Source organism: Plasmodium fragile, assembly GCF_000956335.1.
Source record: "Plasmodium fragile strain nilgiri unplaced genomic scaffold supercont1.4, whole genome shotgun sequence".
Classification (NCBI taxonomy): Eukaryota; Apicomplexa; class Aconoidasida; order Haemosporida; family Plasmodiidae; genus Plasmodium; species Plasmodium fragile.
The window spans coordinates 528,646-542,833 of record NW_012192584.1 but is presented as its reverse complement, the minus strand read 5'-3'; the positions used below and the strand labels follow the sequence as shown (position 1 = coordinate 542,833).

Sequence of the window (14,188 nt, the reverse complement as noted above, 5' to 3'; positions counted from 1 at the left end):
AAAAAAAAAAAAAAAAAAAAAAGGAAACTTAAAAATAATACAATGAAATAATATATATAAAAAGATACTGCCAACATTTTTCAAGCGGGGGGTGAAGCATTTCGCAAGGTGTCCTTGTTTTATAGGCGTACAAAAAAAAAAAAAAAAAAAAAATTAAATTATTTACCTCATCATGCGGTTGAGGGGAAAACCGAAATTGCGAAGTTAAAACGTGTAAGAAGAAACATTATTACAGAGCGATATGACTATTGGGCAACAGTCACTGCAACGACAGGATAGCGGTCGTCAATATAATTTACAACGGGCAGAGATGACGCAACAATTTTGCCCTCTACACTTATTCCTCACCATTTTAATCTTAAGATTAGTATTGCACTTTAGCTCTACAAATGTTTTTACAATATTGATAATATTTCTTTATTGAGGGATCTTACGGCAAGTACGTAACTCCGACGTGTACATAAGACGAGTGGGGAAAAAAAGGACGCCAATTTTTTTTTATGAGGTTATTAACATATGACGCATATTTTTACACTAAAAAAGAGACCATGTGAAATGATTACAGTTCTGCCTTTAACGACACATGGAATTATTCGGCATTCCCGCCGCGATATGCTGCCCTTGTGGAGGCATGCACGTACACACATGGACTGGGCTAAGGTGGCACACGACCATTCGTTCTTTTAATTAGTACAAAGAAGGGGGAAAAAAAAACACACACACATGCAAATATATATATATGTACATACATATGTATATATATGTGGCGGACGGATTTTCATGAAGAACATTTGACATTTTGGAAACAGTTGGGCATCGCTACAAAGGAGTGGAGGACAATCGGGAAAAGCTGTAGCGCTATGCAAATGGGTACTAATATGAACAAATGACAATCACCCGTGGGTGAAAAATGACATCCGAGGGACAAGGATGGATGCACTAGTGTGTTCTGTTTTGCCCCCTCCTACAAAACCTTTATCAGTTCCGACACCTTCACTGGCAGCTTCCACTTGGGCTTTATGCCGTACAGCTTGAGCACGTACTCCAGGATCATATGGGCAACCTGAAGGGCGCGGTACAATAAATAAATAATATATATATATACATATATGCATATACATATGCATGTTACGGGAAGCGGAAGTGGTTCGAGCTTCCCCACAGTGTTCAGCTGGCGCTGTCCAGTAGGCGCATCTCCCACAGTGACTGCCAGAGGACAATTCCGTTTTCCCCCAAAATCTTAATCCTTACCGTTGCCCCCTTAAAAATGTCAGTAAGCAGAATGGTTAGCGATAGGTCAATTTCGGGAAAGGAAATGGCGAGGCACCCGCTGCAGTCGGATTGTCCGTACCCAACAATTCGCTTAGGCTTGGCAGGGGGGATTTTATTATTATGCATTTTGCCATGACCCATTTTTCCCTTTTTGCCTGCCTTGCCACATTTGTCAGTCTTTTCCTTGTTGGCGTTTTTCCCCTTGCTCTTCCTACCCCTGCGCAGGTAAAAATCCTCATTGATAGCTTCTGTGTATTCGCACTCGAATAGCTGAAAGCCCATGCCCCATTTCCTGCTCATCCCCCCAGTTAGGATCATAGATTCTATGCTTTCATCCAGCGTATATATTTTCCTCATTTTGTTCATAATATAAGAAGGAAAAAAAAATTTATTATTTGCAAAGGCCATTATTTTGCACATAGCCCTAGCGGTAAACCGTCCATTAATGGGGATATATTTGTCTAGGATTTTTTTGGAGTCGTAAATTAGGGGGTCTACTACGTACGGCTTTGCCTGGGCTAACTCAAATAGGGTAATGTATTCGTTGTACTGCTGCGCAGTGAAGCTCTCTAGGTAGGTTTTCAGTTTGTTTTCCAGATTGGAGTTACATCCTGTGGTGGTGCCACTGGTGGAGTTAGTGACGTTGGTAGGGGTAGTCATGTTTGTCGTGTTTGCACCCTTCGTACCACTAACATTATTTACACCAGTGGAACCCTCTGCGCTGCCAGCCTTCCCTCCCCATCCATTTGTGTCACCGCTTCCATTTCTTTTCGTCTTCACGTTTGGCTTCAAAATAGAATCGAACGTGCTATTTACGTCTTCATGCTCAAGGTCGCCCATGAAGTTCATGTCTCTTTTAGAATATGCCAAGCGCCAGTACACATCCGTCCTCTTATTAATGGTGTGGTTCTCTGCGGATATGAAACCCTTGTTGTTTTTTTTATATAACTTGTTCATCACTAAGTAGGTTTCCAGTCTGTGCTTCTTCTCGTCTATGAGTTTTCTTTCTTCCATTTCGCACCCGCTATTCTCAGGCGAGACTGCATCTGCATCTGTTTGCTGGTCCTGCCCTTTGTCTTTTCCGTTTCCCTTGCGGATTACTTTGCGAATACCTTTTCCCTTTTTATTTCCTCTCCTTCTGCAGCCACGTGAATCTTCTTCACTGTCACTAAACATCTCAATCTCGTCTGAGTATTCATTCATGTAAATGTTCTTTTTGTTTTTTCTTTTCAAAATGTTGTTTCTTTGCTTCTTCAGTATGGCGTACTTGTAGTCGATTAGTTTTTTTAGAAGCTTCTCGTCCTTTTTTATGACACTCTTGAGGAAGTCTTGGTTCATTTCTGGGGGTGCTCCTTCCCTTTTGAAACTGTTGTGGCTGTTCAGCATGCTCGCGTTCTTTATAGAGCTCGCGTTTTTTACAAAACTGGCATTCTTGATGGAGCTGGCGTTTTTCACAAAACTCTCGTTCTTCACAGAGCTTGCATTTCTCACAGTCAATGCAGCACTTTCCGTGCTGCTTTCGCTACCTATTCTGACAGCACTATCGCCCGGATCCCCCTGAGAAGTGCACACCAAGGCGTTGCTGGCTTCCCTCATCTTCCTCTCCCTTTCTCGTATGCTCATTCTCAAATCTTTTATATATTGAAACAACTTCCGGTACTTCTTATCCCGTCTGTGATATTTATTATACTTCTCCTTCAGGACACTGTTGGCGGACTCTTCACCGCTGCTTTTCGCGTCTACATTTTCGAGCAGCGTTTTTATATTTTCGTCGAACGTTAATTTGTATAAGCGGCTCCTTTCCTCTAAATTGTAAGACGGACTATTGGGATCATTGGGTTCATTTTTTTTATTGCTTCCTTCAGGTACTGTATTAAAAAAATTCTCCGAAAAAAAATGAATATTGTAATCGAAGAGATATTCATTTGTATCTTTCTGGTACTTAAACACAATACCATTGGAGTTGTTCGAATAGGGTAATTTATTTCCATCCTCATCACGATGTGTGTACTTGTTTATATTGTATTGGACTAACTTATAATTTGTGCAGCTATGCGAACGCTTGTTTCTCTCGTCATTTGATCGCACAAACAAAAAATCTTTTTTATTTTTTTCTGAGAATCGACAGTTTGAAGTAATTTTGTTAATATTTTTTATATTCCATTTTTTTTCCATTTTATTTTGTTTTATGTCTTCTCCAGCAAATTCATTATAATAATAATTGTGTGCACCGTATGGGTAATTTTGATAATTTCTTTTCCTTGTATAACTACCCAACCTTCTGTCGTACATGTAACTAAGCTCGACACTGGGGTAGTCATATGAGAAGGGGCCGTTGTCATTTTCAGATTTCTTCAATGGAGTTATAAAAAGATTTTTTAAAAATGTGTTCTCATTACTTTCGTATATATTTTTAATCGAGTCGTTAATTTTTTTCGTTTTGAATTTGAGATTGTCTACATGATTTAGCAGCTTGTTTTTCAGGCTCAAGGGTTCCTTTGCTTTTAGGTTGCTTTCTAGCATGCTGGTGGGGTCGAACTTCACTCCGCCCACCAACTCGGCGATTTTTTTATTATTTAGGAGGACGTTCATTGGGGCTGCGTCATCCGTGTTGGTGCCCCCCCCGTTGGCTTCTGCTTCCGCCTGCCTTTCCTCACCGCCAGCCACCTCTCCGCTAACCGCCTCAACGTTAACCACTTCACCGTTAACCACCTCATCCTTCGCCTCCTCACCGCTAATCACCTCACCGACAGTCACCTCACCACTAACCGCCTCCCCGCTAACCTCCTTCCCCTTGACCGTGTCACGCACATTCTTTGCCCCTTTCGGAGAGGTGGCCTCGGCACCGGCGTTCCTGCCCCTAGAAGAATAGTACACGTCGACACTTATGGAGCGCGTCTTAATTTGCACTTCTTCCAATGGGGACCTAAATTTTCTGTTCCACAGTTTGTTCATAAAAGTGCTATTCTGGAAAGGCTTATTATTATAGTTACTGTTGGACGGGCTTATATTTTGCCCTTGGTGAAATTGGAGCCCATAATTTGAAGCGCTGTTTAATTTTTTATTCTTCTTCTTCGACATAAATGAGTTTAAATTTAATTCATTGCTTTTGAGGTGGTTGGAAGATTCCTTCTTTAGACTTGTCTTACTTTCCTTGTAGTTATTTTTTTTTCCCTTTTCATTCACCCCAGAAGAGTCGCTTGCAGTTTTGCTTTTCTTCATTTCCTCCTGGTGTTTTTTCAAAATGTATGAGGGAACGGGGATGTACATTTCGTCCTTCAAATTGAGCGGCTTAATAATATACTTGTAAATATACTCATAATACTTGAGACCAGAAATGTTGTTTATAAGTTCAGAGATAATGTAGGTGTCGATTAGGTAGAGGTAGAATCCGTGCTTCCTCGACTTCCTTTTCATGTGACAGTTGCGAGAGCTCTCTATCATTTTTATCATTTCATTATAGTCTATGAATTTACTTAAAGTGATTTTATCCTGAAATGGTTTTTTAATGAAACACTTCAAGGTTAGCACATCCTTTATGGTGATGCTCTTTTTATTTTTGCATATGAATCCGTCCCAGTAGTTACATATATACTCGTTGATGGTACTCTTGAAGTTTTTTATTTGCCTGGCTTCTATATCGCTTATGATTTTTTCGTAGAATTCACGGTTGTGTCCGGCATAGACTTCGTTGCTTGCCTCCAAAGGGGGGGTTCGCGGGGAAATCGCAGCGTCGCGTTGAGATGCTGTCTGCGCCGTCTTTTCTTCCTTTCCATCCTCCTCATCGCTGCTAAACGTGTGCTCGTAGCTGCTGCAGTATCGACGCGTATTCTTCTTCACCCCGTAGATGCTGCTATACCTTGTCATGGGCGCACTCGAGAGATCCCCAACACGGGCCTCTTCCACCTGCACGTCCGCTTTCTTAACAGGTAAAAAATAATCATTTTCAATTTTGCTAATATCGCTGGGCATATCATTGACGCACTTGTTCTGCACATCCTGTGTGTGCTGGGCGTCTTTCCATTGGTCACTCTCCCCTGCAGGGGCCGCGTCCTCTTTAGCCTTACGCACCGTACTCAAATTAGCTATCCCCTCCGCCTGTTGGTTTTCCTTCGTATTATCCTTTTTGCTCAAATTTAAGAGGACGTTCTCCGAAGAGTGCTGTTCATTTACCAAATTCGACATAAGATGTATCAAGGCGATGGTGATAATTGCTTTGTTTAAGGAGTAGCCATTGAATAAGGAGTGTCTCGTTATGGGTCTTTTGTCCGTTGTGCTGGTGACCCCTACACAAGTGTCCACGACTATTTTTTTCTTGTGTATAATAGCTACCTGGCACCCCAAAATTTTCTTCTCCTCATACAGTTTCTTAAGCAAATTATGTATTCTCTTTTCAAGAAACGAATTGGGAGTTTTATCAATCGGGATCGTATAAATGGAATGGTGAATCGGCTTGTATACTTTTTCAAGGGCTTCTTTAGCTCGCCTTGAAAATATGCTTAGGTAATTTATGTTGACATTCATTTGGGTACATAATCCATGGAGCAAAGAAGCTACTCTCATGAAAAAAATTATATCCTTTGGAACATCACTAATTGGGTTTTGGTCTAGGACTTCCTTCTTGTCCATATTTTTAAGAACATCTAAATTTGTATTTGTCCCTGTTGCGTCTGGACCATTTGCATTTTCGTCATCTGCTCCTGATCCTCCTGCAGTCCCACCGATGCCGCCCCCTTCACTCATTTTGTTGCTGGACTCCTCCAATTTTTTTAAAAAAAAACGCTTTAAATTTTCAATGTATATTTCTGGGTCGTATGTGAAGTCCTCCTTAAAGCAAAAGCCCATGTCCTCAAACGCCTCGATGATGTTCAGCACATTCATGCAGCTAACGCTGTACACCAGTTTGCAAAAGGCCAACTTCATCACGCTGTCCAGCTGTTTAATGAGCCCCCAGTCGATGATCACGGGCACGAAGGAGTAGGTGCGCCTCTTCTTCCGTCTGCATCCTCCTGCGGGTGCGGGCTGCACCTGCGATGAGGCTTCTTTACTGTGCGATGGGGGTTTGTCACCCTGCAATGGGGCTTCGTTACCCTGCCGTGCTCCTTCGCTACCCTGCAGTGCTGCTTCCCTACCCTGCGCCTCGGTCCCTTTTTTGTCCACTTCGTCCCCTGGTCGGACTTCACCCCCCTCGAACAGATTTCCCTGCGTGTGCAGCGAGTTATTCTCATTGTCAACCAACTTAGTTGAACATTCCTCCCCTGGAGTAGTAGCACTTGGCACCAGCAAGAAGTCGTCCCTCCTGGAGTTTCCATACGACACGCACTCCTCGGACTTGGAGATGCTCTTCCGGATGGTGCTCACTCCGTCGCTGACATTTTCATTAAGGATGAAATCATAGTCTTCCTTCAATACCTGGTCAGATATTTCTTGATTTTTGTTATTCGTGTAGTCCACAAAGCTAAAGGATTTATAAAAGGGATTGACAGAACTCACCGGTTCGCATTTCATCCTATCGATGTTGTACCTGGCATCTACGAAGTCTTCCATGGAGGCGCTCGACGCGTTCGAAGCGTTTGGCGCGTTGGACTGATTGGGTGTCTTGAACGCGTTAGACATATTCCAGGAGAAGTTAGACGCGTTCGATGTGTTCCCCGTTGTACTGAAAATATTTTCCTTCTTTCCATCTGTGGGGAATAGTGCTTCTGGAATAGGCTTTTCACCTCCCTGTGCAGGATTTCCCCCCTTTTTTGAGCGCCTTCTCCTCCTCCTTTTCCTCCTTCGCCCTTTCTCCTGCATCATTACGAGAATATTTCCTGGGTGAGGATCTCCATGAAAAAAACCATCATTATGAATTTGATAAGCAAAATAATCGATAATTTTATAAACCAAGTCATATGCATTCACTTTATACTTCTTAATCATATTCGTGTCAGTTATCTTAAACCCCTTGATGTATTCCATGACGAGAACTTTGGAGGTTGTGTAGGCGCAATATATTTGAGGTATTTTTAAAGGAATACCAGATTTTTTAAAAGTATTATAAGCTAATAACTGATGATATAATTCGTATTTGTAATTTAATTCTCTCGAGGCCGAGTCTTGCCATTCATCAATGAAATCTGTGAAATAAAAATTTTTGTCTATAAGACCAAATGCCCAGGATACTTTTTTCAAGGTATTTATATCGGAGGAAAGAAATTGATCAATTCCTTCATGCTGAATTTTTATAATCACGTTGTAGTCATTTTTTTTCTCCACTTTATCCTGAATGGCATAATGTTCATGCTTCCTTAATTTGGCTCGATGTACTTGTCCTATCGATGCGCTAGCTAGCGGCTCCTTTTCAATGTGCTCGAATATGTCATAGATGTTTCCTGAAGGGGGGAACATAAAATGATACGTTTTCGCTTACCCCATTTTTGAGGAGACTATAATGCGGCCATGTTCCCCCCAAGCATATCGCGTATAGAACAAAGGAAGAGTCACTGCTTACCCAATTCCTTCTTAAGAATGACTTCTATCTTGTCGAAAGAAGAGGTGGGCATCATATCCTGCAGCTTTGTAAACTTCTCGATGTATGCCACGGGCATGATATTTTCCTGCGTGCTTAGGAACTGCCCTACCTTCACCCACCATCCTGCGTAAAGGGAGGGTGGAAATTATACGCACACATATATGCATACATATATTAGGCACATTTTTCGAGAGCATAGTCAATGAGGGGGATACACACGAACATACTACACATTCGTCCCTCTCACAAATAATGCGACTCCACTTCAACACACAACACTCTCCAACGCAGTAATGTCACTGGAGTGTAGTCCTCCGCGCGAACCTCTCAATTCGTATATATTGTTCAACATCTTCGTGGCAAACTCCTCGTGCTTCTTCTCCCAGTACTCGGTCTTTTTCTCGACCGGCATCTTCTTCGATTTTCTCAAGGCATTTTTGTACTCCACATATAAACTACTGCAATACCAAATGGTCTGTCATCGGGGATGGGGGTGGAGGACAAAAAAAAAGCCATATCACGTTTAAAAATGTGAGAACTGCGTACCTGTCTTTTGTGTGAAGTTTTGTTCTGGCTATGAAAAGGCGCAGAACAAATTTGCCCAACATGCAGTATGCACGACGCATATCCATCCTCCACGCGAACAACATTGTGCACATGGCTGCTCCTTTTTCTGTGAACACCATTTGTTTAAGCTTACGCGGATCCTTCGATTCCACTGATCATATTGGTTCATTTTCGCTAGATCTGATGTGTGATACGTTTTATATTATGTTTGAATAATATTTGCAACAAGGGAGTTAAAAGCATTCTTGGGGACAAGCTGATGAAAAATCTTACTCCTTTACATTTGTCCAAATTGGGACATCACAACCTTGTAGCTATTTTCCGTTGTGACGTCTCTTTCGTCTGCGCCCACGAGTGAGCGGCATTCATGTCATTCACTTTTTATTATTTTAAAAATGAACAAAAAAGTAGATAAATAAAAAGAGGCTGTTGCACTGCAACAATGTCACATGCCACATGACACACAGTTATACGTAGCTTGTATAAACTAAACAAAAAAAAAAAAAAAAAAAAAAAAAAAAAAAAAAAAATGTAAATGAAACAAAATGATGAACCAAAGACGCCACAATTAAACACAAAAACAAATATAACAATGATGAGGGGTCAACCTTGGATATACCAATCTGTCTTGGGCTAAATTATGCAGCTTCCAAGAAAATAACGACAGGTCATGTGGAAGTGGACTATGCCATTCTCAAATAAAAAGAATATTCAAGTCAACCTTCCCTTTTTTACGGTTTGGTAAACTCATTTATGCATCCATTTTATATATTGGACAAAAATATACAAATGTGAAGATTTACAAAATAGCATCAGCTGGCGAGAAATAGGAAACCCCAGAAGGGATGTTGTAATTTCCATTCATGCATATACAAATCATAGAGCTACAGAAAAAATCGCACACACAAAATAGGTACTCACAGGAGTATGCATTTATGGAGATGAATAAAATTGGCGGGGACGTGCCCATGCATGTATCGATTACAAGCGGTCACACATGACAGGTTTTTAAAAAAAAAGGGAGCGACTGGTGGAAGCCAGAATATTCGTCACCGAACTGGTACATATAAAAAAAAAAATGATGAGGATAATGATAAGGGGGGACTTGCACAACGAGACGCTGGCTGCTGGAAGGATGGGGAAAAAAAAAAAAAAAAATCCCCCCCACTCAGTCATTCACAAAATATTCGAATTGGTTAACCCCTACATGAGTGACACAGCCGCGCAGAGTAATTGCGTCTGTGCAACTGTTTGAAAGGACAGAAAAAAGAGCAACGCGTACGCTTAAGGACAGGGGAAAGCTTATCAGCGCGTTTACATGGGTACACATAGGGTTACACATACACATGCTGCGTACGTACGGGAAGTGGTATACCCTCATGCGGGCAAGTTAATCGTCCGCGTGAAATATGAGTTTTTACTAAAGCTTATAAAACGTAAATACTTAACATGTGCAAAAATGGAAAAAAAAGGTGAATGGGGGGAATAAGGAAAAGGATAATTTGGCAAATAAAAATGCCCAATTGGGATTACAAAAAAAGGTTTATTTTTTTTTTTTTTTTTTGGCATATTTTATTTTTTTGCATTTTTTTTAATTTTTATGACACTTTTCCGTGTATTTTTTTGTTCGCGCCTTTTCGTTGGGATTGGAAAACGCTTGACCCAGTGGAAATGAAACAATAAAGAGTTGGTGCTCTCGTTGCGCTTCTTCCGTACGCATATGTGTACACATGTGCAGGTATATACATATATGCACAATATATACATATATATTTCAGTATATTTTTTTTTTTCGGTTTGCCCCTCCTTTTTCCGCGTTCACTTTGTTCTGCCTAGCAGTCGTCATTTGTGTCTTCGGAAACGCGCGAGGTGCATACTGTCCCATGGAGTTACGCATGCGGACATGCTTAACCGTGTTTGTAAAATAGTCTGCCGCTTCAGCCTGAACCTAGCGCAGGAGCGGGGACAGGACAAGGGGCATTCACTCCTTCCTTCTGAGATCTCTACACTTGTTCGCGCATCGCGCAGGGCAAAATGCAACAGTTAAATGCGCAACTCGAGTTTATTAACCCCCCAAGGTTGTGGTCATATAATGTTGTCATAAACAAACCCCTATATTTTGAGAAACGATTGCGCGATGGAAGGGACACCGGACATTGGATACCTTGCACTTGACTTGCTATGTGCACACTTCATTTTTTCCCACAACGAACAGCGCTTCGAGGGTGAAGCTGTATGAATCGCGCAACCCCCCGTGCACATGTCAAGAGACTCAAAATATGAACAACAAAAAAAAAAAAAAAAAAAAAAAAAGGTAAAAATTTACCAAAAAAAGGGTGGCTATACCTATATTAAAAGGGGCAAACTTTTTGTTTATGAAAGGCATTAGAGGCAACCATTTTGAACACGTTAGGAGTAGCATAACAGCAGTGGGGTAACACCTACACAGATGCGAAAATGCCTCGAAGGCGAAAAGCAGAGCAAGAGGAACCTCTCCCCCGTTGGAACACACGTACATAATGTTGTGCCACCGTGTGAGTTAGTATTTCCCCGCCGGTGGAACCCGTGCACGAACACACTGCACATGTAAGCAAATAATTTTTGCTAGTCACTTAAAAATACATCGTTTACAAAAGGGTTCTTCAATCATTCGGTTAAATTGTTAGAAAAGGGGATTTGCCAAAGTGGTATCTGTGCAGCCAATTATTAGGTAAGAAGGGATGATTGTGGCCGCACCAAAAAAAAAGAAAAAATATTGCGACGTGGAGAAGAACAAGTGCATCAATCGATTAGATGGGACGAAATACCAAATTGAGTTCCCCGTGTGGAGCGAAATGAATATAAAGAAATATGAAAAAAAAAACAAAAAAAAAACAAAAATGACAAAGTGTTGGCCAGTTGCAAACTTGTATATGTAAAGTAGCCTAAATTGGTCACTTTTTTTTGTTTTTGTTTTTTTTTTCGTTTTTTCACATTTTTTTTTTTACCTATTTTTTTTTCTTCTTTTTTCCGCTTGTTCGTTTCCCCCTGCATAATGATCACAGATATTTACCATCCGGGGGAAAAAATAGAAAATGAATTCCTAAAGGAGAAAATTCGATCGAAAATAAATGACATGCTAAAATGGAAGCGCAAGGGGTTCCCAGGAAGCAATCCAGTATCGCTGACAAAACACAACATCAGGAATTTGTTCACCAAGGATTATTTAATTTGCGAAAAGACCGATGGAGTGAGGTACTTTTTATTTATTGCCTCCAATACGACTTTCCTAATTGACAGAAATTACGATATCTTCAAAAATGATATGCACATTCCTACACAGGACGATTTGCATTCCAAGCAGCAGTTGACACTACTCGATGGAGAATTGGTCGAGGACACTATTTTTAACGAAAAAAAAGGAATTGAAGAAAATAAAATTGTGTATTTGATATATGACGGGCTGTTTATTCACAGGAAGGACATAACAGCTTTGAACTACTTGGAGAGACTGACCCATGTTTACAATTCTGTTATTGTTCCGTTGAAGAAGTACAGGAGATACATCAAGCAAAGGAAGGGGACCGACGGGCCCACGCCTCCAGCGCACTCTGCATTCGAATCGGATGAAGGAAATGTGAACGCTTGGCAAAGTGTAAATGTGAGCAAAAATGTCAGCAAAAATGTCAGCAAAAATGTTAGCAAAAATGTGAGCGCAAATAGCAGTGATAAACAGAGCCTAAGAAGAGGAGGAGTGGACCAAGTGGGTGATAAGGACACATCCCCCGATCAGTGGAGCGATCATAACGGTACTTCTTCTCTTCCAAGAAGTGCCACTCGCTTTGGGTTAGATGATCATTCAATGCATAGCAAAGAGGCCTACACAAATGCACAACATTATGGCACACCTACCGATGGAGATGTGTGTGACGAATCAGATGATACAATCCCCTCCGATGAAGGTAGTCTCCCCGAGGAAGAAAATCTCCCATTCGAAATTTACTTAAAAGATTTCTACCCAATCTCGCAAATCAAAGAACTCATTCAAACTATGAAGAAATTGCCTCACCCATCTGATGGGATTATATTGACCCCACTACATTATCCTTATAGAACTGGTAATTTTTTCGAGCTGCTAAAATGGAAACCACTAAATTTAAACACCGTTGATTTTGGAATTGAGACGATATATGACCAGCATAATTTCCCACAAAAATTTGAGCTCTTCATTTCCATCAGGGGGGTGAGGACGTCGTATCGAACCTACCTTGCAGAGTATGGGGACGTGTACAAGGAACTCCTAACCCTAGCGTTAAACAATAAGATTTCTCATTATATTATTGAATGCTATTATGTTGCGAAAAATATTTTTTCCATTTTCAAAAATGAGAATGGGATGGAGGAGAAAATCGAAGGGGGGTGGATTGCGCAGAAAATTCGCTTCGATAAAAATATCCCCAACGACATCTCCACGCTGAACAAAGTTATACAAAGTATCCTCGACAATATAACCATTGACTCGCTCATCAAGGAAATTTCGCGCAACCGCCAGGGCAAGCGGTGAGATGCTATTTGTTGGAGCAGCACGCAAATGTGTCGTAATATACATGTGTGCATTCGTGCGTTATTACGTTGTTGTGTGCTTTTTTTTTTTTGTCCACTCGTCGCCAAAATGAACGCGCTACGAACTTTTTGCCGAATTGGGATTACCCCCTTCTCCCTATGTCAGTAACAAAAGGGAGTAGTCGAAACCTACCTTAGTTGCACCTTTTGTGAGGGAAGTAATCCCTCCACATTATATGAAGTTGCCTCCGTTCCTTTTAACGTCACGCTTCTGAAAATCGGAGTTGTAAATGAAGTGTGTCTTCTTCCCCGTAGAGCGGCACTAAGAGCACCATCACCCCTTTTCACTGCAAACAAAAGTGAATGGCGCAAGTGCTCGGTGCACTGCCCTGCTAAGGACACCCCACGTCCAATAGAGTTATTATAACCAATGCTTCCACGGTTCAGGGCGGGGCATGGGACGAGACATATCCGTTGTAGGGAGCACCTGGCAGAGGATCTCTCTTCCGGGCACACAGCATCGCAGTGGATGGAAGCGGATCACAACAGCGTTCGCACCAAATTAAAAATGTGCAATTCGAATTTGCATAATAATTAGATTATTTATTAAAAAAAAAAAAAAGGAGAAGAGGGGTGGGTTCAATTTTTCAAATAAGGATATGATGAAAAGGGTTAACAAATTAGGAAATTACGTAAAAACAAAAAAAAGAAAAAAAAAAAAAAAACGAAAAAGGAAGAAATTGAGAGGATCAGCGAGGGGAAGAGTTGCTAATCACGAGGAGACACAAAAGGGGATAATGAAGTCAATCCGCCCACATTCGCGAAAAGGCATGAAAAAAAAATTCATCATCAAATAGGGATAAAACAGTTCCCCAACGTAACAAAAAAGATTTGTCATTTGGGGGGGTAGGCGAAAGGGGGGGGTTCTTCTCAATACGCACATGCGGAGATGGAGTGGAAGCAACTTGGTCGTCTTTTGGAGGGGCACGGGGCACAAAAAGCTATTAATGGTAGTTCGACGGAGACAGTTTTTTGTGCCTCCAATGGGACATTTCACTTAGGGGTGGGAAGCAAAGAAGGAGGGGATTCGGTCACTTGTCATCAATCTGCGTGTTGATGAGGATTTTTTTTTTTTCCTATCGAATATGCACATGGTGGTGCGTCTGACGACATGACCATGGCACCGGTTTAGCCACTTCATTTGCTTTTTTTTTTTTTTTGTCTAACTTGTAACGTAATCTTGGCTCATCCGGGAAGAGTTGTCATGGAGGAGATTTCAACGGAGAACGTTTT

General features: G+C 41.2%; 2 protein-coding genes across 2 annotated transcripts; one reads left to right on the top strand and one right to left on the bottom strand.

Moving 5' to 3' along the window:
- Positions 1-964: 964 nt before the first annotated feature.
- AK88_00565 (Atypical/ABC1 protein kinase) lies at positions 965-8,198 on the bottom strand (the record flags this gene model as incomplete). Its single annotated transcript, XM_012478213.1, has 5 exons — positions 965-1,063; positions 1,252-6,314; positions 6,363-7,646; positions 7,766-7,909; positions 8,111-8,198. 5 exons carry the CDS (start codon positions 8,196-8,198, stop codon positions 965-967), a joined length of 6,678 nt encoding a protein of 2,225 aa, XP_012333636.1.
- Positions 8,199-11,387: 3,189 nt separating this feature from the next.
- On the top strand, positions 11,388-12,896 carry AK88_00564 (uncharacterized protein; the record flags this gene model as incomplete). Its single annotated transcript, XM_012478212.1, has 1 exon — positions 11,388-12,896. One exon carries the CDS (start codon positions 11,388-11,390, stop codon positions 12,894-12,896), a length of 1,509 nt encoding a protein of 502 aa, XP_012333635.1.
- Between the last annotated feature and the right edge of the window lie 1,292 nt (positions 12,897-14,188).